The sequence below is a fragment of the Sciurus carolinensis genome, chromosome 3, assembly GCF_902686445.1.
Source record: "Sciurus carolinensis chromosome 3, mSciCar1.2, whole genome shotgun sequence".
Lineage (NCBI taxonomy): Eukaryota > Metazoa > Chordata > Mammalia > Rodentia > Sciuridae > Sciurus > Sciurus carolinensis.
Window position 1 is genome coordinate 5,871,947 of NC_062215.1, and position 21,661 is coordinate 5,893,607.

General features: G+C 41.0%; 1 protein-coding gene across 2 annotated transcripts in view; it reads right to left on the minus strand.

Annotated features, from left to right (window-relative positions):
* The window catches only part of Nup85 (nucleoporin 85), a 31,648-nt gene extending 20,524 nt beyond the window's left edge, over window positions 1–11,124 (minus strand). Inside the window, exons 1-3 of one of the 2 annotated variants that reach the window (XM_047545753.1) lie at window positions 10,714–11,124; window positions 5,337–5,430; window positions 3,835–3,997 (exon numbers count right to left, since the gene is read on the minus strand). In XM_047545753.1, coding sequence (XP_047401709.1) covers window positions 3,835–3,997; window positions 5,337–5,430; window positions 10,714–10,746 — 290 coding nt within the window. In that variant the 5' untranslated portion in view covers window positions 10,747–11,124. Of the gene's footprint in view, window positions 1–3,834; window positions 3,998–5,336; window positions 5,431–8,529; window positions 8,627–10,713 lie in introns of those variants that run through there. The other variant, XM_047545754.1, reaches the window with a different exon arrangement.
* Between the last annotated feature and the right edge of the window lie 10,537 nt (window positions 11,125–21,661).

Sequence of the window (21,661 nt, forward strand, 5' to 3'; positions counted from 1 at the left end):
AAATGACAGCAGAGAAGCCCAACAGAAACCACATAATCAAGGTCAGCATCCTCAGTAATGAATATCAGTATCATGAGCCTGTGTGTGATATGATGCACTGAACACACATCTCCACTTCCGTGATTGTCTTGGTAACGAATGTTATACACATGCTTTGTCCAATTAGGAGAAAACATCTGATAAACCCAAACTGAGAGGTATTCTACAAAACAGTCATCAACATTCTTCAGAAGTACAAAGGTCGGGGCTCCGGTTGTGGCTCAGTAGTAGCATGCTCGCCTAGCATGTGTAAGGCACTGGGTTCGAACCTCAGCACCACAAAAAAAATAAAGGTATTGTGTCCATCCACAACTAAAAAATTTTTAAAAAAAAAAAAAAAAAAAAAAAAAAAAAAAAAAAAGAAGAAGTACAAAGGTCAAGAAACAGACTAAGAGAAATACACACACACAGAGGCAAAATTATAACCTCATTTAATTCCAAAAGAGAGAAAGGTCATTAGGGAGAAAATATGTAAAATTCAAAATAGGTCATTAGGGAGAAAATCGGTAAATAGGTCTTTAGTTAATTATACTGTATCAAAGTTTGTTTCCTGATTTTAAATAACCAGGTAGTTATATAAGATCTTAACATTGGGCAAGCTGGATGAAGAATACATGAAAACTCTAATTTTATAACTTTTTTAAAGTGTAAAACTCATTCAAAATAAAAAGTTTAAAAGAAAGGAAAAGAACAAAACATACATTCACAAGAAAACAACTACTTGTCATTTGCCAAGATGTTAGAGCAAGAAAATCTTTTTTTCTAGAGGAAAAAACCTGAAGGCCACCAACTCTATTTTAAAATGAACAGTTGCAACCCTGGCATGGTGCATGATGGTACAAGTCTGTAATTCTAGCTAATGAGGACGCCAAGGCATGAGGATCACAATTTGCAGGCCAGCCTGGGTAACTTAGTGGGACCCTATCTCAAAACAAAATTTTAAAAGTGTGGGGAGTCATCCTTGGCCAGCAAGTAAAACCAGGCTTAGTGAGTTGTCAGACACAGAAATCTGACTCCCAGAACTGGCAATCATTAAGAAATTGTTCCAGATCGCCTGGAGTATGTGGTATCCCTGCAGTAGCTCACCACTGGAATTTGCAGGTCCTGCTGGGATGTTCCACTAGAGCAAATGGCTTCCTTAACTCCACCCCATCCTGTTTCTCACAGAATAAGCTCCTCTTTGGTCCCCCTTTTTACCTGTATCACTATAACTAAAGGAAAGGTGGGCTCTTTCATCTTTGTTAAAGCCAGATCTTAGCATGGCTCAATCTGTCACGCCCCCTGATTCAGAAGATATAATTGTCTCCTACAGTTTTTCTATTAAATAAGTTTCTTAGGGATTAACTTACAGCTGGCCCATCCCTCCAATAGAAACCTTTTCCCTTGTCTACGCTGGATATATGACTAGACTCGAGAAAAAAGGGCTGGGGAGTCAGGTACAGTGACACATGCCTGTAATGTCAGAACTCAAGAGGCTAAGGCAGACCTCAGCAACTTAGCAAGACTCTGTCTCAAAATTTTAAAAGTTTGTTTTTAAAAGGTCTAAGGGGTTGGGGTTGTGGCTCAGTGGTAGAGTACTTGCCTAGCATATGTGAGGCCCTGGGTTCAATTCTCAGCACCACATATAAATCAATCAATCAATAAAATAAAGGTTCACCAACAATTATAAAAAATTTAAAAAGTAAAATAAAAAAACAAATAAAAGGTCTAAGGATACACCTCAGTGGTAAAACACCCTACCGTTCAATCCCCAGTGTCCCCAAGAAATAATAATAAAGAATAAAACTTGGGGGCTGGGGATATAACTCAGTTGGTAGATAGAGTGCTTACCTCACAAGCACAAGGCCCTGGGTTCAAATCCCCAGCACCGGAAAAAAAAAAAAAAAAAAGAATAAAACTTTTAAAAGGGTTGGGTATGTAACTCAGTGTTAGAGTACTAGCCTAACATGTGTGAGGTCCTGGGTTCAATAATCAGTACCACCCACACAAAAAATAAATTTAGAATCTATATTCTGCAAATAATCTAATACAGAGTAAAACAATTTCCTAATTATTTTCCCAAGCCTCACTATTGCTCATGTTATAGTCAAGAGTATAAGACTCAGGGTGGATGGGGTTGTGGCTCAGTGGTAGAGCACTTGCCTAGCACAAGTGAGGCCCTGGGTTTGATCCCAGCACCACATAAAAATAAACAAATAAAATAAAGGCACTGTGTCCATCTACAATTTTAAAAATATTTTTAAAATAAATAAAAAAAGACTCAGGGGATGGAGCTTGCGGTACAGAGCTTGCTTAGCATACACAAGGCACTGGGTTTCATCTCCAGGAAAGAAAGAGAAAGAGAGGCGTGGAGTGGGGGGTAGGCAGAGAGAGAGAGGGGCAAGGAGGGAGGGCAGAAAGACTCATTAAAGGCTCAGATAAGACTAACTTACCTAGCCACACAACAAGGTAATGGGCAAAACCCTGTGAACAAAACTAGCTTCTCACTTTTAGAACATTCACATGTATACGCATTTATTCAACATACTACACAAAGCACCTACTGTACTGATACCCTGGTAGATGAGGGAATAAGAGTTCAAAACAGGGTCCCCTGCCTTCCTAGAAGTGGTTAACAGATTTCTGTGAGTCATCATATTCTGTACCAGAGCCTTTTAAAATCAGTGATATTTTTTCTCTCTCTCACACATACACATACAGAACAGATAAGGGTATTGCCCAGAATGACTTGTGAAAAGTTTACCATGGAAGAAATAGACCAACATTGCCCATGCCCTAAGCATATGACCAGATATAATAAAAATCTAACATAGGAGTTCTCCAACTCCAGTGTGCTTAAGAATCACCTGGAGATTTTAGGACCCAACCCTAAAGACTTTTATTTTGATGATCTTTGTGGGACCCAGAGGTTTGCAGTTAACAAGTTATACCCTGATATTAATAGAGCTAAGCCTTGGGACTGGGAGATAGCTCAGTCGGTAGAGTGCTTGCCTTGCAAGCACAAGGCCCTGGGTTCGATCCCCAACACCCCAAAAAAAAAAAAAAAAAATAGAGCTAAGCCTTGCAATATGTTCAAAAATTCTTAATCTTAGAAAACAACAGTTTTCTTCTCTCTTAAGAAGTCTCAAGGGCTGGGGAGATAGCTCAGTCGGTAGAGGGCTTGCCTTGTAAGCACAAGGCCCTGGGCTCAATCCCCAGTACCAAAAAAAAAAAAAAAAAAAAAAGTCTCAAAAGTAATTCTTTAAAGTCAAAACAAGGTGGGTATGATGGATGGTACACACCTATAATTCCAGCATCGCTTGGAAGGCTGAGGCAGGAGGATTACAAGGTCAGTCTGGAAAACTTAGTGAGACCCTGTCTCAAAAGAAAAATGGCTGGGGACATAGCTCAGTGGTAGAGTACTTGCCTATCACATGTAACCTATCACATGTAACCCTTGGTTCAACCCCCAGTAATGCAGAAAAAACCAACCCTGTCATTTGGATGACAAATCTCCCAATAATGGGACCTCATTCAATAATTCTCAAGTGCCTGTTTGGCCCAGCTGCCTTCTTTGGAGGGTAAATGAAGTAGGAACACAAACAGCAAAAGTGTAGCAAGTCAGAGATTCAATAAACAGCATATGAACATTTCCTCTAAGACCTCTAATCCCTGGGGATACCACACACCAGAATCAGGAGTCCATCCTTTTTCCAGGTATCCAGGTATCCCTTTCATCACTCAGGACAAGTATGCATTTCACATGGCTTTTCACAATTACATTATAAACTCAGCATCTACCAGCAGCCTACTTACTGAGCTTTTCTGGACTTTCCAGTCAATTCTTCTTCAATTCTCTGGAGGCCCACAAAGATTCCATGGGATTCATTAAAGAGTTTTCTCAAAATGTGAGAGTAAACATCTACATCTTTCCAGATGATATAGATAAAGGGACAGTTTGGGGCTGTCTCTGATTTTTCTGAAACAAAACAGGAAAAAAAATTAACATTGTTACCACCTCTAAAGGAGAATCCATCCTAAAAATTTGAATTGAGTATTTAATTATAAAAGCTATAGCTTCTGTGTTACTGATTTCATTTATGAAAACTAAAGTGAGGGGCTGGGATTCTGGCTCAGTGGTAGAGCGCTTGCCTGGCACGTGTGAGGCACTGGGTTCAATCCTCAGCACCACATAAAAATAAATAAATAAAATAGAGATATTGTGTCCATCTACAACCAAAAAATATTAAAAAAAAAAAAAAAAGTGAGACTTGGTGTGTAGCTCAGTGGTAGAATGCTTGCCTAGTATGTGTGAGAAGGTGGGTTCAACCACCAACATTGCAGAACAACCAAATCAAGCAAAATAAACAAATGAATAAAGTAATATGGATTACCATTTATCAATCATTCACACATACAATCATATATAGGGTTGGGATATAGCTCAGTGGTACAGCGCTTGTCTACCATGCATAAGGCCCTGGGTTCAAATCCCAGTACCACAAAAATGTCTATCAGAAGGGCTGGGGATATAGCTCAGTGGTAGAGTGCTTGCCTAGCGTGTGGAAGGACCTGGGTTCAATTCTCAGCATCGCAAAAAGAAAAAAAAAAGAAAAGCCTATCAGAAAAAAATCCATGTCTAGTCACTGATGGAAATTAGGAAATCCAAGCCAAGGACAAGCCATCTGCACCCCTTCTGCTGTGGATCAACTGAGTCTACAAAACCATCATTCAAGTCACACTGTGAATGCAAAAGTGATGGCCACAGGATCTAAGTTTCACAACAAGGGGGCCGACTCTAGTATATGGAAGGCCTGGGTTTGACCCCCAGCACAAGATAGAGAAAAAAGAAAAGAAAAAAGGGGAAAGAACACTTGAGGTATTAAAACATAAAGAAATCCTTTCCTAAAACAGAAGACTTTTTCCTGGACTTAACATCTTCCAGGTCTCATAAAACAATGCAAATCTAAAACAATTAGATTCCCAATTTTTAAAAAATTAGTTTAAAAACTGAAAATGGTGCAAAAAGAGTGCAATCATTTTCATGTCTCTGCTAGTCAAATATGAAAGAAAAGCAACCAAATGTGCCAAGATAATGTGAAAGAAAAAAATGGCTACCGGGCTGGGGTTGTGGCTCAGTGGCACTGTGCTTGCCTGGCACGTGTGAGGCCCTGGGTTCAATCCTCAGCACCACATAAAAACAAAATAAAGGTATTATGTGCACCCAATACTGGAAAAAAAAAAAAAAAAAAAAAAAAAAAAAAATATATATATATATATATATATATATATATATATATGGGGAAAAAAATGACTACCTTTTTTGTTGAAGGAAGTTTCACACACCAGCATCTCCCCAGGTCCCCAGTCAAAACACATTTGCTTCTTCTTGGAATTCACACCTGGAATTAACTAGTGAAAAATAAGGACAGGAAATGTTATTCTCACTGAAGGCTTTGCTTTTCAATTGACTTGTAAGTACAATCCCAGAAGTCAGCAGTCATGAAAATTATGAAGTGCTAATCCACATGCCCAACTTCAGGGACCACTAAGTCAACCTCGCTGGACACCTCAACTCTGCCTGCCAAGCTACACACTAACTTTCTTTTTTTTTTTCCTCAGTACTGGAGATCCAATCCAGTGATGTTTGTGCTACCACTAAACTATATCACCTGCTCTTTTTAATTTGAGACAAGAAGTTGCCCAGACTGACCTCAAACCTGCCATTCTCCTGCCTCACTCAGCCTCTTCAGTAGCTGGGAATACAGGCCTGCACCAGTGTCCAGCTCACCCTAATCAACTCTTACACTGTAATTTAGCAATCTGTAGTTTGGAAAAAGGGAGTTCAAAAAATTTAAAAAAGGGGCTGGGGAGATAGCTCAGTCGGTAGAGTGCTTGCCTTGTAAGCACAAAGCCCTGGGTTCAATCCCCAGCACCCCCCAAAAAAAAAAAAAGAGAGAAAAAAAAAAAAAAAACTTAAAAAAGATTAGAAGCTGTGGCAAATGCCTATAATCCCATGTACTCAGGAGGCTGAGGTAGGAGGATGGAAAGTCAGAGGCCCTGGGCAACTCAGTGAGACCCTGTCTCAAATGTTTTAAAAATGAAGGGTTTGGGGGGGGGTACTAGGAATTGAACCCAGAGCCTCATACATGCTAGGCAAGCACTTAACCATTAAGCTATATCCTCAGTCCTCAAATAAAAATTATTTGAAGGGTTGGATGGGGCCAGGGGTATACATCAGTGGTACAGCACTTACCTAGCATGTGCAAGGCCCTGGTTTCAATCCCTAATAGTACAAAAATATCAAAAATGAAAAATAAACTATTAAAAAAGACAGAAACTTCCAATCCCATAGCTTCTGTGCCATCTCTCTAATGGGGATTATGAATTTTTCTGACTCAGGTCAATCCCTTTGAGTGTCAGCTTCACACATCCAGCTTCCTAATTCATAGATTGATCTATAGAGTTATATCCATAACCAAGAACTAAAAAGCAAATATTTTAAAATATTTTTAAAATTATAGATGGACACAATACGTTTATTTTATTTATTTATTTCTACATGGTGCTGAGGAACAAACCCAGTGCCTCACACATGCTAGACAAGCGCTCTACCACTGAGCTACAACCCCAGTCCCAAAAGTAAATATTTCTGAGATGGGAGTCTCACTGTTGCCCAGACTAGTCTCAAACTCCTGGACTCAAGCTATTCTTCAACCTCAGTCTCTCAAACAGCTGGAATCACAGGTATGTGCCACCATGCCCAGATCAAAAAGGATCCCTTAATGCCCATCCTTATCCCAGAACCTCATTCCATACTCACACATGAACAAAGCCTTCCTTGTAGTTAGAATCTGATTGTTCTCTTTCCCTCAGCACTTTAATCCAATTCACCAGTGACTCCTGTTCTACTAAGAACCCTAACTCTAACCACTTACCACCTCTACCTGTGTAACCCAAGATCTCGAGAACTCTCCTATGAACTGCTGCAATCTCTCTCATCACCCAAATGACTCTCTTACATGATTATTATCTGTCCTGAAGTAGACAAAAGCTCACAAGAGTGGGGGACTCTAGGATTCTCATTCACAGCCTAAAAGACACTCTGGTACAGCTGGCACATCATGAATATTTTTGACAGTGATCTTGACTGCCAATAGTCTGGTCTTGACACAAATATATTCAGTTCTCAGGAAGGCCTAATGCAGCCAAACATGAAGCAAAAGAGGCTGGGAGCAGTGGCGCAGCCCAACTTGGGAGGCTGAGGCAAGAGGATCACAAGTTTGAGTTGCTTAGTCTCAGTAGCCTAATGAGACCATCAGTGACTTGGCAAGACCAAATCAAAATAAAAATATGGCTCAGTGGGGTAAAGCATAGCTGGGTTTAATCCCCAGTGCCAAAAAAAAAAAAAAAAAAAAGAACTTCACAATATATTCAAAATATACACAAAAATGAACTAAGGCCTAAAGCCTGGGGGTCTAGCTCCGTGACAGAATGCTTGCTTTGTATGCACAAGGTCCTGGGTTCAATTCCCCAGCACCAAAATAGAAATTAACAAAAAATTAATTTTAGGCACAATGTACAGCAATATCTAAAAAACTTAAAGGCCAGGCACAGGAGCACACTCTTATAATTCCAGCTACTTGAGAGGCTGAGGCAGGAGAATTAAAGTTCAAGACCACTTGGCAACTTCGCAAGACCCTGTCTCAAAAAATAAAAATATATAAAGCCAGGCACAATGGCACAGGCCTATAATCCTAGCAACAAAGGAGATAGAAGGTTAAGCTCCAGGCCAGACTCAGCAACTTAGTGAAATCCTGTCTCAAAATCAAAAAAGCCTGGGGATGTGGCTCAGTGATAAGAGTACCCCTGGGTTCAATCTCCGGTACCACAAAAAAAAAATTTTAAAGGACAAATTAGGTCCGGCAAGGTGTCACACACCTATAATCCCAGCAGCTCAGGAAGCTGAGTCAGAAGGACAAGTTCAAAGCCAGCCTCAGCAAAAGAGAGGTACTAAGCAACTCAGTGAGACCCTGTCTTTAAATAAAATACAAAACAGGGCTTGGGTTGTGGCTCAGTGTTAGAGCACTTGCCAAGCAGGTGTGAGACACTGGATTTGATTCTCAGCACCACATAAGTAAATGAATAAAGGTCCATCAACAACAAAAAATATATATTAAAAAGGATAAAGTAATAGTATCCAGGATTATTCATCAGTTTCTGGAGATGATTAGAGTAAACCCACTGAGTAGACCCAAACTCAGATAAGACTGAGTTTGTTTTGGGGGGATTATTATTATTATTATTATGGTACTGGGGACTGAACCCAAGGATGCTTTACCACTAAGCTACAGCCCCATCTCTTTTTGAGACAGGGTCTTCCTAAATTGCTCATGGCTTCAGTAAATTGCTGAGGCTGGCCTCAAACTTGTAATCTGCCTGCCTCAGTGTCCCAAGTTGCTGTGATTACAGACATGCACCACTGCATCCAGCACAAAACTAAGTTTGAACCTGCAGAGTTGAGATTCTTGACTATGGAGGTTTTCCAAGATAATGCTCTTCTATGAGGGTCTGCTCAAAATGGCAACCAGTTTGCTAGGTGGTCTCCCTAAGAAGAATGTAGAGCTGTGTTATCACAGCACATCACACTGGGCGGAAGCAGCAGCTTAGAGCACCCTTATCCCCTTGGTAAACATGGCTCAGTATCAAAGTAGGGATCTTTGGCATTGGACAGGATAATAAAAAGTTTTCCCATCCAAAGTTCTAACACAAGTGGTGGAGAAAAAGGCAAGATAAAACTATTCAATAAAGTTCCAGTAATTTAGTAAAAATTCTAATTATTTTTCTCAAAAACACAAACACACAATTGATACAATTGAGCACAGTGGTACACGCATGTAAACCCAGTCACTCAGGAGATTGAGGCAGAATTTCAATTCTGAGGCCTATTTGGACAACTTAGTGAAATCCTTGTCTCAATAAAAAATGCCCAGGCAAGGTGGCATCCCAGCAGCTTGGGAGGTTGAGGCAGGAGGATCATGAGTTCAAAGCCAGCCTCAGCAACTTAGTAAGGCCTTAAATACTCAGTGAGACACTGTCTCTAAATAAAATACAAAAAAACAGGGCCAGGAATGTGGCTCAGTGGCCAAGTGCCCATGGATTCACTCCCCAGTACCAAAAAATAAATTAATTAATAAAAATGAATAAAAAGGGCTGGGAATATGGCTCAGTAGTTAAGTGTCCTTAGGTTCAATCCCCAGTACCAAAAAAAATAAACATAATAAAAAATAAAAAGTGTTTGGGATGTAGCTCAGGAGTACAGAACCACTGGGTTCAATTCCCTGCATTGCAAATAATAAATAAAATGATTTGTTACAAGGGTTGGAGATGTAGCTGAGTAGTAGATCCCTTGTTAAGCATACACAGTCCTTTTTTTTTTTTTTTTTTTTGGGGGGGGGGTACCAGGGATTGAACTCAGGGGTACTTGACCACTGAGCCATATCCCAGATTTGTTTTGTATTTTATTTAGAGATAGAGTCTCACTGAATTGCTTTAGCACCTTGCTTTTGCTGAGACTGGCTTTAAACTGTTGATACTCCTGCCTCAGTCTCCTGAGTCACTGGGATTACAGGAATACACCCAGTGCTGATGGCTGAAATGACTCCTATTTTCAATTTTTGGTTTTGTCATTGAGTGGTTTACAATTGGATAACTCTAACTGCAAACTGAAAGTCAATTTTCTAAAATCCAAAATACAAAGTCAGGTAACTTACAATTTAGTGAGTCTTAGGAATTACCAAGAGCTAAAAGATGCAGAACTCTGAAAGATTGTGGGTGTGGTGGCGCATGCCTGTAATCCCAGTGGCCTCTGAGGCTGCAGGACGATCACAAGTTCAAGACCAGCCTCTGCAATTCAGCCAGGCCCTATGCAACTCAGCGAGACCCTGTCTTAAAATAAAATATTAAAAAAGAGCTGGGGAGGTGGCTCAGAAGTTTAGCGCCCCTGGGTTCAATGGCTGGTACCAAAAAATAAAAAAAGAGCGACTACAAAGGGCAGATATTTGTTCCTAGGCATGGAGGTTGAGGAAGGCGGCCAGAATTTACATTTGAAAAATGAGCAGCAAATAAAGCAGGGAAGAGACTAGCACTGCTGGCGTCGGAAATGGAAGGCATCTCCTACCTAAAGCTCAGGAATTTCTTTACTACAGATCATACACACTTGATATATTCTCTTGAGAGTTCAAACAGAATTTAATAAAAACAGTCTTGCGAGAGAATAAATACGTTTCAGAACCGCAGAGCCCGCACAGCACGACAGGTAGAAGACAAGTTCATGGTGCTGTGATGCGGAGCTTTGTTTGGATGGAAATTTAAAAGCCCCAGTTCCTCTGCTTGATCTGTAAAGCCCACTGTAAAGCCCAAGAGGACACGAGGGCAACAGGTCGGAAAGACAAGGAAAGGAACCGGGAAGAGCGAGGCCTCCAGGTCGAGGCTCGTGAGTATACAAAGGCGCAGAAAGGCAGTGACCACTACCACCCGACCCCATTCCCGGATCAACGCAAGCCACCTCCGACCAGGACAAGGGAGTCCAGGGAGGGGGCAAGCGCCTGGCAGGAAGGTAGGCGATCCTGAAGTGACGACGCAGACGCAGTCCTCGGGCCGCGAGGCAAGCGAGCCCGGGCCGCGCGTCCTTACAGTGACTGTCGGCTCGCCGTCCAGCTCCTCCATGGTGCCACCTGGACCTCGCCGAGCGGCCAGCGCTCCCGCTCAGGACTCCCGCTCAGAGCCCGCCGCGACAGAGGACCCCGCCCGGGCGCTTCCCGCGGCGCCTGCAGGCCCAACGCGCCAGAGCCGCAGAGGCCCTTCGTCTCAGCCACGACCCAGTCCTCAGCGGCTCTCCATACGCCCTTCGTCCCTCGTCTCGACAGCTCGCCCAGGAAAGCAACGCCAGGGACAGCCCGTCCTCACGGGAGCGTTCTCGGCAGATCAGGCGGCGCCGCGGGCAGCCCCGCGCCGAGCAGGGGGAAGGCCCCGGGGCGGCGGGGCGGCGGGGCGGCGGGGCGGCGGGGCGCGGCCGCGCGTGCGGGCGCAGGTGCCGCCGGGCTGCGGGCGCGGCTGGCCGGGGTCCGCGGTGGGCCCGCGGCTGCCTGTTCTCGCTCGGTCCCGCTCAGGGCTTTCGTCTCGTCGCAGCCGCCCCTCCAGGCTCGGGTCGTGGAACGTGTGTGTGTTCGAAAGCGGCCGCCGCCACTCCCAGCCCAGGGCGCGACGCAGGCGGCCAGGTCGCCGCAGCTGGGACACCGTGCAGTCGAGACAGCCGGCTTGCTTAATTACACACCAATACCGGCTTTGTAGTCTCCGAGGAAAGCAGGACAGAGCCGTCACATCAGGGAATCCCTGACAGTATGGAAAAGTCAGAAGTTCCGAAAAACTGCAAGGAGTTAGAGTATTTTTTGAAAAGCATATAACACATCCAGTAAGAGTAGTTCTGATTCTACATTTCCAAAGGACCAACTAATTTAAAAGTAATTTTTAGTTTAGAATCACTTTTTAAAGTAATTTAAAAGTGATTCTAAAGAAACAATACCAGAAAATGTAACAGCTTTTATTTCGGAACAAAATTTGACCTGAAAACAAGACAAATGTATCAATGTTTTACCTGTGGTAACCTTGTCTTTCCCTGAGATTTGTCTAAATAACCTGTATGAATCGATGAAAATGAAATGAGTCGGAAATGACTCGGAATGGATTAGGAAAATCCTGTCATTCTATAAAGAATTTGTTGGGCTGGGGAGATAGCTCAGATGGTAAAAGTGCTTGCCTCACAAGCTCAAGGCCCTGAGTTTGATCCCCAGTACCGCAAAAAAAAAAAAAAAGAATTTGTTCTTTTAGTTGTTTACAGTGGCTCACACCTGTAATCCCAAAGATTTGGGAGGCTGAGACAAGGATTACAAGTTTGAGGCCAGCCTCAACAATTTAGTGAGACACTGTTTCAAAATAAAAAGGGCTGGGGATGTGGTTTGTTGGTTCAATCCCCAGTAGCAAAAATTTAAAATAAAATAATTTGGTACCCAGGATTGAACTCCAGGGCATTCAAACACTGAGCCATACCCCAAGCCCTATTTTGTATTTTAGTTAGAGACGGTCTCACCTAGTTGCTTAGTGTCTCTTTAAATTGCTGAGGCTCTCTTTGAACTGGAGATCCTCCTGCTTCAGCCTCCTGAGCTCCTGGGATTACAGGCATGCGTGACCCTTCCCGTCAAGAATTTGTTCTTTTAAAACAAATTGTCAGGTGGGCTGGGGATATAGCTCAGTCGGTAGAGTGCTTGCCTTGCAAGCACAAGGCCCTGGGTTCAATCCCCAGCACCGCAAAAAAAAAAAAAAAAAAAAAAAAAAAAATTGTCAGGGCTATACCTCAGTGACCGAGCACTTGCCAAGCTTGCTTATGCCCTTGGGGTTCAATCCCCAGTACCCACTACATAAATAAATAAAGCCAGGCACAACTTCTCACGCCTGTAATCCCAACCACTCAGGGGCCTAAGGCAGGACAATCAGGAGATTGAGGACAACCAAGGCAATTTAGAAAAGCAGAACAAAGCCATCAAATCAGGGAATCCCTGACTAATTGTGGAAAATTCAAAAGTTCCAAAACACTTAAAGGAGTTAAGAGACCCTGCCTAAAAATAAAAAAATGAAAAGGGGTGAGGATTTGCCTCAGTTGTAGAGTGCCCCTGCATTGAATCCCCAGTATCAAAGAAAACAGAAAAGAAAGAAATCATTACTAATTTCTCTTAGAGAATACTATGTTCTAGAACAGGTTGAGAGTGGAAAGATAACAGGATGAAAAACCAAAAAAGAAAACTACTCTTCCCAAAACAACTTGATAAAAAATAATTCTACACAAATGAAAACAAGAGTAGACTGGCTATGGCACTCAGTGGTAGAGTGCTTGCCTAATGTGTGAGGCCCTGGGATCAACCCCAGCACCACACACTGAAAAAGAACTTGGAAAGTCTTGTTGCTTCCATTCCTTGGTGTGTGTGTGTGTGTGTGTGTGTGTGTGTGTGTCTTTTATTGGGGCCTGAACCTCACACATGCTAGATAAATGCTCTACTACTGAGCTATACCCCAACATTTGTTTTTTGTCTGTTTAGGATAGGGAGATTGAAGCCAGAGTGTTTAACCCCCGAGCCACATTCCCAGCCCTTTTTATTTTGTATTTTGAGACATTATTTTAATTTTCACTAAGTTGCTGAGGCCGGCCCTGAACTATCTTCTTGCCTCAGACTCCCCAGTTGCTGGGATTACAGGTGTGTACCACCATCCCAGCCCTGCACTTTTATTTTATTTTCAGACAGTGTTTCATTAAGTGGCATGTAACTTGTGAGCCTCCTGACTCAGACTCCCTGGTAGCAAGCTTACAGATACCCACCACCACACCTTCCAGGCTGGTTCTGTGTATTGACTAATTGACTATATATACTGCTTTATATGTAGACCTTTCTCTGCTCTACCCTCTCTATAGGGTTTCAAGAATGGAATGGGGTTTCTTTTTCTTATTTTGTAGGAATGGGGACTGAACCCAGGGCTGCTCTCTACCATTGAACTACATCCCCAGCCCTTTGGGGTTTTTCGTGTGTGCTTATTTGTTTTTCTGTGTGTGTGTGGTTTTCTTTGTTTTTCTTTTTTTTGCTTTTGAGACAGGGTCTCCCTTTTTGGATGCTGACCTCGAATTTGAGATTCTCCTGCCTCAGCTTCCACAGTAGCTTGGATTATAGGTGCATGCCCAGCAAGAATGGGGTTTCATGAAGTAGTTTATGTATACTTTTTTAGATAATCCTAAAGGAATACCATTGAGATAATAAACAATTACTACAAAAATCAGTTTTCTCTTCTTTTACTCTACCAGTGACTCTTTTCCCTCTCCTTTCCCCCTTCTCTCTCTGGAATGGTTGGTTTAATTCTTGGATTATATCTTATTTGGAACAGTCTTCATTTATGCAGGCAACATGCCAATTGAGGTATATAGAATCTTAGTAGCACAAAAAGAGAAAAATATTTCTGGAGCCAAATAAAAATAATTTAAAACACTATAAATTGCACAAGCATCAAACCAGAAATCATTTTTAAGTCATTCCAAGCTTAGAATCTGCCTCAGATCAAACCATATTAACTGTGCAAGATGTAGCCTGTATAAAGTGCTAAATAGGTATATATTTTAATAAATCCTAATAAAAGTAATGTTTCCTAATTTGCATAGAAAGAAATACATAGGGCTAGGGACATAGCTCAGTTGGTAGAGTGCTTGCCTTCCAAGCAAAAGGCCCTGGGTTCAATCCCTAGCACCAAAAAAAAAAAAAAAAAAGGTAATAAATACATAACCATTTCAAGAGATAATTTAAGCTGGGTGTGGTGATGCAGGCCTGTAATCTCATCTTCTTGGAAGACTTAGACAGGAGGATCTCAAGTTCAAGGCCAGCCTTGACAACTCAGAAAGGCCCTAAGCAATTTAGTGAGACCCTGTTGCAATAAAAATTATGGGCTATGGTTGTAGCTCAGTGGTAGAGCAGTTGCCTAGCATGTGTGAGGCACTGGGTTTGATCCTCAGCACCACATAAAAATTAATTAATTAATTAATTAATTAATTAAAGGTATTGTGTCCATCTACAACTATAAATATTAAAAATTAATAAATAGCCAGGCGCAGTAGCTCACACCTGTAATCACAAAAGCCAGCCTCAGGGGCTGGGGAGGTAGCTCAGTCAGTAGAGTGCTTGCCTTGTAAGCACAAAGCCCTGGGTTCGATCCCCAGCACCCAAAAAAAAGAAAAAAAAAAAAAAAAAAAAAAAAAGCCAGCCTCAGCAATTTAGTGAAGCACTAAGCAACTCAATGAGACCCTGTCTCTAAGTAAAATACAAAATAGGCCTTGGGGTATGGCTCAATAGTTGAATGCCCCAGATTAAATTCCTGGTACCCTCCCTCAAAATAAAGAAATAATTAAAATAAAGGTATTGTATCTATCTACAACTAAAAAAATTTTTTAAAATGGGGGGCCCCCCACTAGGGATGTAGTTCAGTGGTAAAGCACCCCTGAGTTAAATCTCCAGTACCAAAAAAAAAAAAAAAAAAAAAAAACTTTAAATAGAAAAAAGGAAAAAATGATAATTATTTTGGAAAACAAGGTAGAAATCTATTAACAGGAGGCATGCAAATATTTATATACTTTGATCCAGAAAGTCCTGTCTTAAAAAGTTATCTCCAATAATTTAAAAAACACAAAAAATGGGTAGGAGTTATAGCTCAGTGGTAGAGCACTGGCCTAATACCTGTGAGGCCCTGGATTCGATCCTCAGCACCACATAAAATAAATAAATAAAATAAGGGTATCGTGTCCATCTACAACTAAAAATATTAAAAGTAATAATAATAAAAAAACACAACAACGCTGGGCATTGTGGTACACACTCATAATTACAGCAACTCCCAGGGACTTAGGAGACTGAGGCAGGATAGCCAAGTTCGAGACCAGTCTAGGCAATGTAGTGAAACCTTATCTCAAAATGAAAAAGCAAAAGGACTTGGGATGTAGCTCAGTGGCAAAGCACTCATGGTTCAATCCTCAGTACCAAAATGTTTTAAATTAATAAATGTGACAAATTTATTATTTTAGTGACAAAAGTTACACCACCACCTGAGGATTTTTTTTTTTTTTTTTTTTTTTACTATTTAATATAGTACAGGGGATTGAACCCAAAGCTACCAAGCTACACCCCCAGCCATTTACTTTACTTTACTTTGAGATGGGTTTTCACTAAACTGTGGAGACTGGTCCTGAAGTTGCCCTCCTCCTGAGTCACTGGGATTATGGGTGTGTGCCATGGCTCCAGGCAAACCCTGTGGTTTTCAAACCTTTGTCAACTTCTGAATTATCTAGAGAGCTTTTTATACCACTGATTCCTGAGCCCAGTCCCTAGGGCTTCTCATTCAGTAGGTCTGGGTGGGGCCTTGTATTTGCAATTCTCTTAAGTCCCTAAGTGAAATCTTTGTCCTTTGGGGGACCACCCTTTGAGAACCATCTTTTCAATTCCATCTTCCCCAACTCAGAGTGAAAATAATCAATAACAAAGAGGAACTTGAGAGTACAGATAATATCTATAATACAAACTATAGCAGTGTCCATTTTGTTTCTGGGTGTTTTGGGGGGGGGCTTGTTTTGTTTGAGATGCTGGGGATCGAAGCCGGATTTCACATATATACATAGTTTACCACTAAGTTACATCCTAGCCCTATTTATTTATTTATTGTTTGTTTGTTTGTTTGGTACCAGGGATTGAACCCAAGGGCGCTTAACCACTGAGTCATATCCTCAGCCCCTTTTTTATATTTTATTAGAGACAGGGTCTCATCGAGTTGACAAGTGCCTTGCTAAATTGCTAAGACTGGCTTTAAACTTGGGATTCTCCTGTCCCAGCTTCCCGAACTTCTGGGATTACAGCAATGTGCCACCATGCCTGGTTCCTTTCTATTTTATTTTGGGATAGAGTTTTCAGTAAATTTACAGGTTGGCCTTGAACTTACTGTCCTCTTGCCTCAGACTCCTTAGTAGTGGGGATTTCAGGCATGTGATACAAACCTGACTGTTTCTGTTCATTTTATGAAACAAACTGTTTCAAGTCGCTTAGCTCAGTCCCAGTGCCCTGCTAGAATCCAGTAGAGGACAGAAAAGTAGGACTGGGACATTAATAGAGTAAGAATAGCTTGAAATTGTCATACCAATGGAGAAGCTGCATAACTGAAAGGCATTTGGGAACCCTTACTTAGACTTTTTTGATATTTTCATTAAAAGTACTAAAAGAGGGCTGGGGAGATAGCTCAGTTGGTAGAGTGCTTGCCTTGCAAGCACAAGACCCTGGGTTCGATTCCCCAGTACCGCAAAAAAAAAAAAAAAAAGCACTAGCTCAGCCCTGCTGAGCCACTGGGATACTATTTTCTTAAGTTATGTTTGTTCAATATATATAGCAATGGTCAGGTAATATTAAATATATTACCAATGTATATATTAATATTCAGTGAATGGGGACTGGGGATCTAGCTCAGTGGTAGAACTAGCACGTGTGAGGCCCTGAATTCAACCCCCAACACCACAAACACACACAAAATCAGTGAATGTATGATATTGTGAACCGGGACAATATTTTCCTGTATTCTATATTCCAATTGATCCATTTATTTATTTAGGCAGTACTGGGGATTGAATCTGGGATACTCTACCACTCAGCTATATCCCCAGCACTTTCATTTTTTTATTTTGAGAGGAGAGTCTCCCTAAATTGCTCAGACTGACTTTGAACTTTCAATCCACCTGCCTCAGCCTGCCATGGAGCTGAGATTACAGGCATGTGCCACCATACCTGGCTTTTCAGGTGGTCCATTTAAAGAGGTATATCTAGGTTCCTGGCATTAACTGCTGATCGAATTGTGGGTCCAGTCTCCTTTCTGTGATCCAAGCTAGAAAGTTGAAAGGTTTCTATAATTTTACCATTCTGTCTCCAGACTTCCTGTAGATTTGAGGAATTCAGTATTCTGTATTCTGCAGTATTCACAGAGACAACAAGGACTTAACTAAACTGTTAGAGCAAGAAGGAAATGATGTTTAAGTATGCACAGTTTAGTCAACTATATCATAAATTCACTTACATGCTTCTAATGCATTTCAGCAAGGATTTATTTTATTAAATTTTTTTTTTTGTGTGTGTGTGGTGCTAGGGTTTGATCCTACAACTGTGCACATTAGGCAAGCACTCCAACTCTGGTGCTACATTTCAACCCTTTTATTTCTCATTTTGAGACACAATCACAATAAACTGTTGAGGTTGGCCTTGAGTTTGCGATACTCCCACCTCAGACTCCCAAGTAGCTGGGATTACGGGCATGTGTTATCGCGCCTAGTTTGGCAAGGATTTAAAACTCTATAAACAGATCGTATAATTCTTGTTCCCCTGCTCCTTTTGGATATGATTTTTTTTTTCTTGGCATCTGGATTTGGGTTGTATGTTCTGGCTGATTCACTACTTTTACTTCTATTTCTGATATCAATAATGCCAATTGTTAATATTTAATTAGATTCCAAGAGAATTAGACTTTTCTTATACAAGTCTCTAGCGAAGTCCTTAATGGTGAAAAGTTTTCATTACCCACTCATTCCTTATTCATTCCTTTATATAATCCAAGAACTGTACTAAGTTTTGGGAATAAAACTGTGAACCAGCTGGGTGCAGTGATGCAAGTCTATAATCTCAGCTACTCCAGAGGCTGATGTGAGGGGATTACAAGTCTGAAGCCAGGCTGGGAAGTTTAGCAAGACCCTGTCTCAAGAAATAAGAAGAGCTGGAGGTATAGCTCAGAGGTAAAGTTTAATCCCCAGTACTAAAAACAAACAAACAAACAAACAACAACAACAACAAAAACCCCAAAGACCCAAAAATCTGTGAACATGACATATATTTTGCTTTCATGGAATTTCCATCTTACTGGGAAACATAAATAAAAATTCAGGTCAAAATGGTGTTCACCAGGATGTTCTAGGACGTTTTTCCCTTTCCTCTTAAAAAAAAAATTATATATATATATATATATATATATAATATGTATATATATATATATGTATATGTATATGTATATATACGTATATATATATATAATTATATATATATAATTATATATATATATAATATGTATATATATATATAGAGAGAGAGAGAGAGAGAGAGAGTCTGTGAGCTTCTGCCATATATATATATAGCCTGTCTGTGACCTTCTGCTATAGCCTCTGTGTTAATTAAGCTCTGGGTTCTGAGTCAAAGTCCTGAGATTCATAGTGGCTCATATACTTCTAGCTGGGTGACCTATTGGTCCAACCTCCCTGTCTCATTTTCTTCTTCTGTAAAATGAAGATAATTGGGAAGCTATTTGGGAAGCTGAGGCAGGACGATTGAAGGCTCGAAGCCAGGCTAGGCAACTTAGCTCGACCCTATCTCAAATAGAGTATTTTTACAGGGCTAGGGATGTAGCTCAAGTGTAGCACACTTGTCTAGGATGTGTAAGACCCTGGATTCAATCTGGAATATCACAAAAATATTAAAGAAAAAAAAGAGAAGGTAGTTATTAGAGGCCTTGTGAGCACAGACTCTTCACATAATACTCAGTTAATGAGTTAATGTATGCTATTGCTATTCTTTTCTGTGTAGACTTCTTGCACTCTTTAAATTTGGAGACAGGGTCTCACTAAATTGATGAGCCTGATCTCAAATTTGTCATCCCTCTGCCTCAGTCTCCCCAGTAGCTGTTTTACAGGTATGCACCACTATCCCCAGCAGCCGTTTCTTTTTCTAAAACATCTTTTTTCAGTGCACAACTACCTGCCTTTCCCACCCCAAAGAAAATGATGAAGAAAATTAATATTGGAAAATTAATTTTCTTGTTTTCTTCTTCTTCTTTTTCTTCCCCCTGCCCCTGTAGTACTGGTTGAACCTAAGACTTTCTACATGCCACTGAGCTACATCCTCATTTACTCAGCCCTTTTTATTTATTTATTTTTATTTTGAGACAGGGTTTACTAAGTTGTTCAGACTGGTCTTGAATATGTGATCCTTCTGCCTCAGACTCCCAAGTAGTTGGGATTATAAATATGTGCCACTGTTGGGAAAATTTCATATTTTCACAGTAATACGTTTCCTGGAGATTGGAAAAAGATCTTCAGTATATGACATCAGTAGATTTCTCAGGCCCAGGTTACATCATTCCAGTCTGCCATTGGAATACATATTGCACACACATTTAAATATACATTGTATACAGAACCCTCCTTTGTGTAAAGGTGATTCTGTTACATAACTTTGGAGGGGGTATTGCAAAGGCCCACAGGACACCCAGGAGTCAATGACTGAATGATCATTCCATTATTGGAGGCCCCACGTGTTAATGAGAGTAAGTTTTATGTAACATACTACTCTTTGATAGGTTCTACAGTTCTACAAGGTTGGAAGATGTATTGTGGCAACAGAAAACCTCGACTCAGGATAGCCTTCTGGACAGGGATAGCATCTCTTTCTCTCTTTCCCCAGGACCTGTCAGGGCACCCAGGATGTTCCTTCCTTGGCATACAGCAGGAGCTCAATCAACACTATTTTTGAGCTGTGTGATATTGGGCAAAGTATTTAACTCTTTCAAGATCTGTTAGCAAATAAATAGGACATGCTCTGGTGTTTGCATGAGGAGAAAACGAGCTAACATTAGTAAAGCCCTGCTTGGCACAGGTGTCCGAGAATTGTTAGTTCTCTTTTCTTTTCATTTCTTGGGTATTTCCTCTTCCTCCTCAATTATGTTATTCCAATCAAAGATTTTTCTTTTTTTTTTTAGTTCTGGGATTGAACCCAGGGGCACTTTACCACTGAGTACATCCCCAGCCCCCACCCCCTTTTTTGAGACATGTTCTCACCAAGTTGCTTAGGTCCTCACTAAATCGCTGGGGCAGGTTGTGAATTTGTGATCCTCCTGCCTCAGTCACTGTGCTTGCAGGCGTGTGCTACCATGCCCAGCAGAATCAGACTTTGCCCTTTTTTGTATCCCCAGTGCTACAGGACGTTACACACAGTCATAGTTTTAATTTATTGACTCATTCTTTGAGCATCTACAATGGACAAAAGCTTAGCATTGAGAAAGTACAGGCACATTCAAGAACCCCAAATAATTGATTATGACCAAAGCAGAATTCAAGGAGGAAATGATGAGAAAAGAGGCTAGAGTGGTTGGTTTGGATTAACTCTCAAAGGGTTTTGTACATCTTACATGAATTTTGGAGTTTATCTTGTAAGGCAGAGAATTGCCACAGAACCAGAGAGTGTCAGAGACTTCTTCATTTTTATTTTAAAAGGGTTTGTGGTTTTCAAATTTTAGTGTGCTTAACAATCTCCAGAGACATACAGAGGAGACCACAGGATGGTGGAGGCAGAGACTGAAGTGATGAAGCCAACAAGTTAAGAAGGCCTAGAACCATCCGAAGTTGGAGCCTTACAGGAACCTGCTGGTACCTTCAGTTTAGACTTCTGGCCTCTGGAAATGAGAGAATTTCTTTGTTTTAAGCTTAAAAAAAGAAGAAGAAGAAGAAGAAGAAGAATCATCAGAGAAGCCTATTAAAAGGCATATTTCAGAGCTGCACTGCAAAGGACCTCGAGATTCTTATTTAAACCAACACTGTAAGCGATTATGACTCATTTAAATATCCAGGTACCATGGGAGTTGAATAAAACAAGACCAGTTTAAAACAAACAAACAAAAAACCAAGAATACCACTTAGGAGGGCAGTGCAGTAGCTCTGGGGAGAGGGACTCTGGACCAGGGGAATCTGAGTTCCCTGCCTTCTCTGATCAACCTGCCTGCCTTGGCTTATCTCACATCTAGGTCCTTCATCCTCTTCCTTCCCAAGGAGTAGAAAGGGCCCATCAAATGCAGTTTCATCCTAAGCCAAAGGCTAAAAGGAAGTAGACAGATTTGGTAAATATTTAGAAGGTGGACTAAGAAAGAATCAGAGATTGCTTGGATGGGGAGTTTATATGGAAGGACAAGGGAAGATAAGAATGACCTCAGG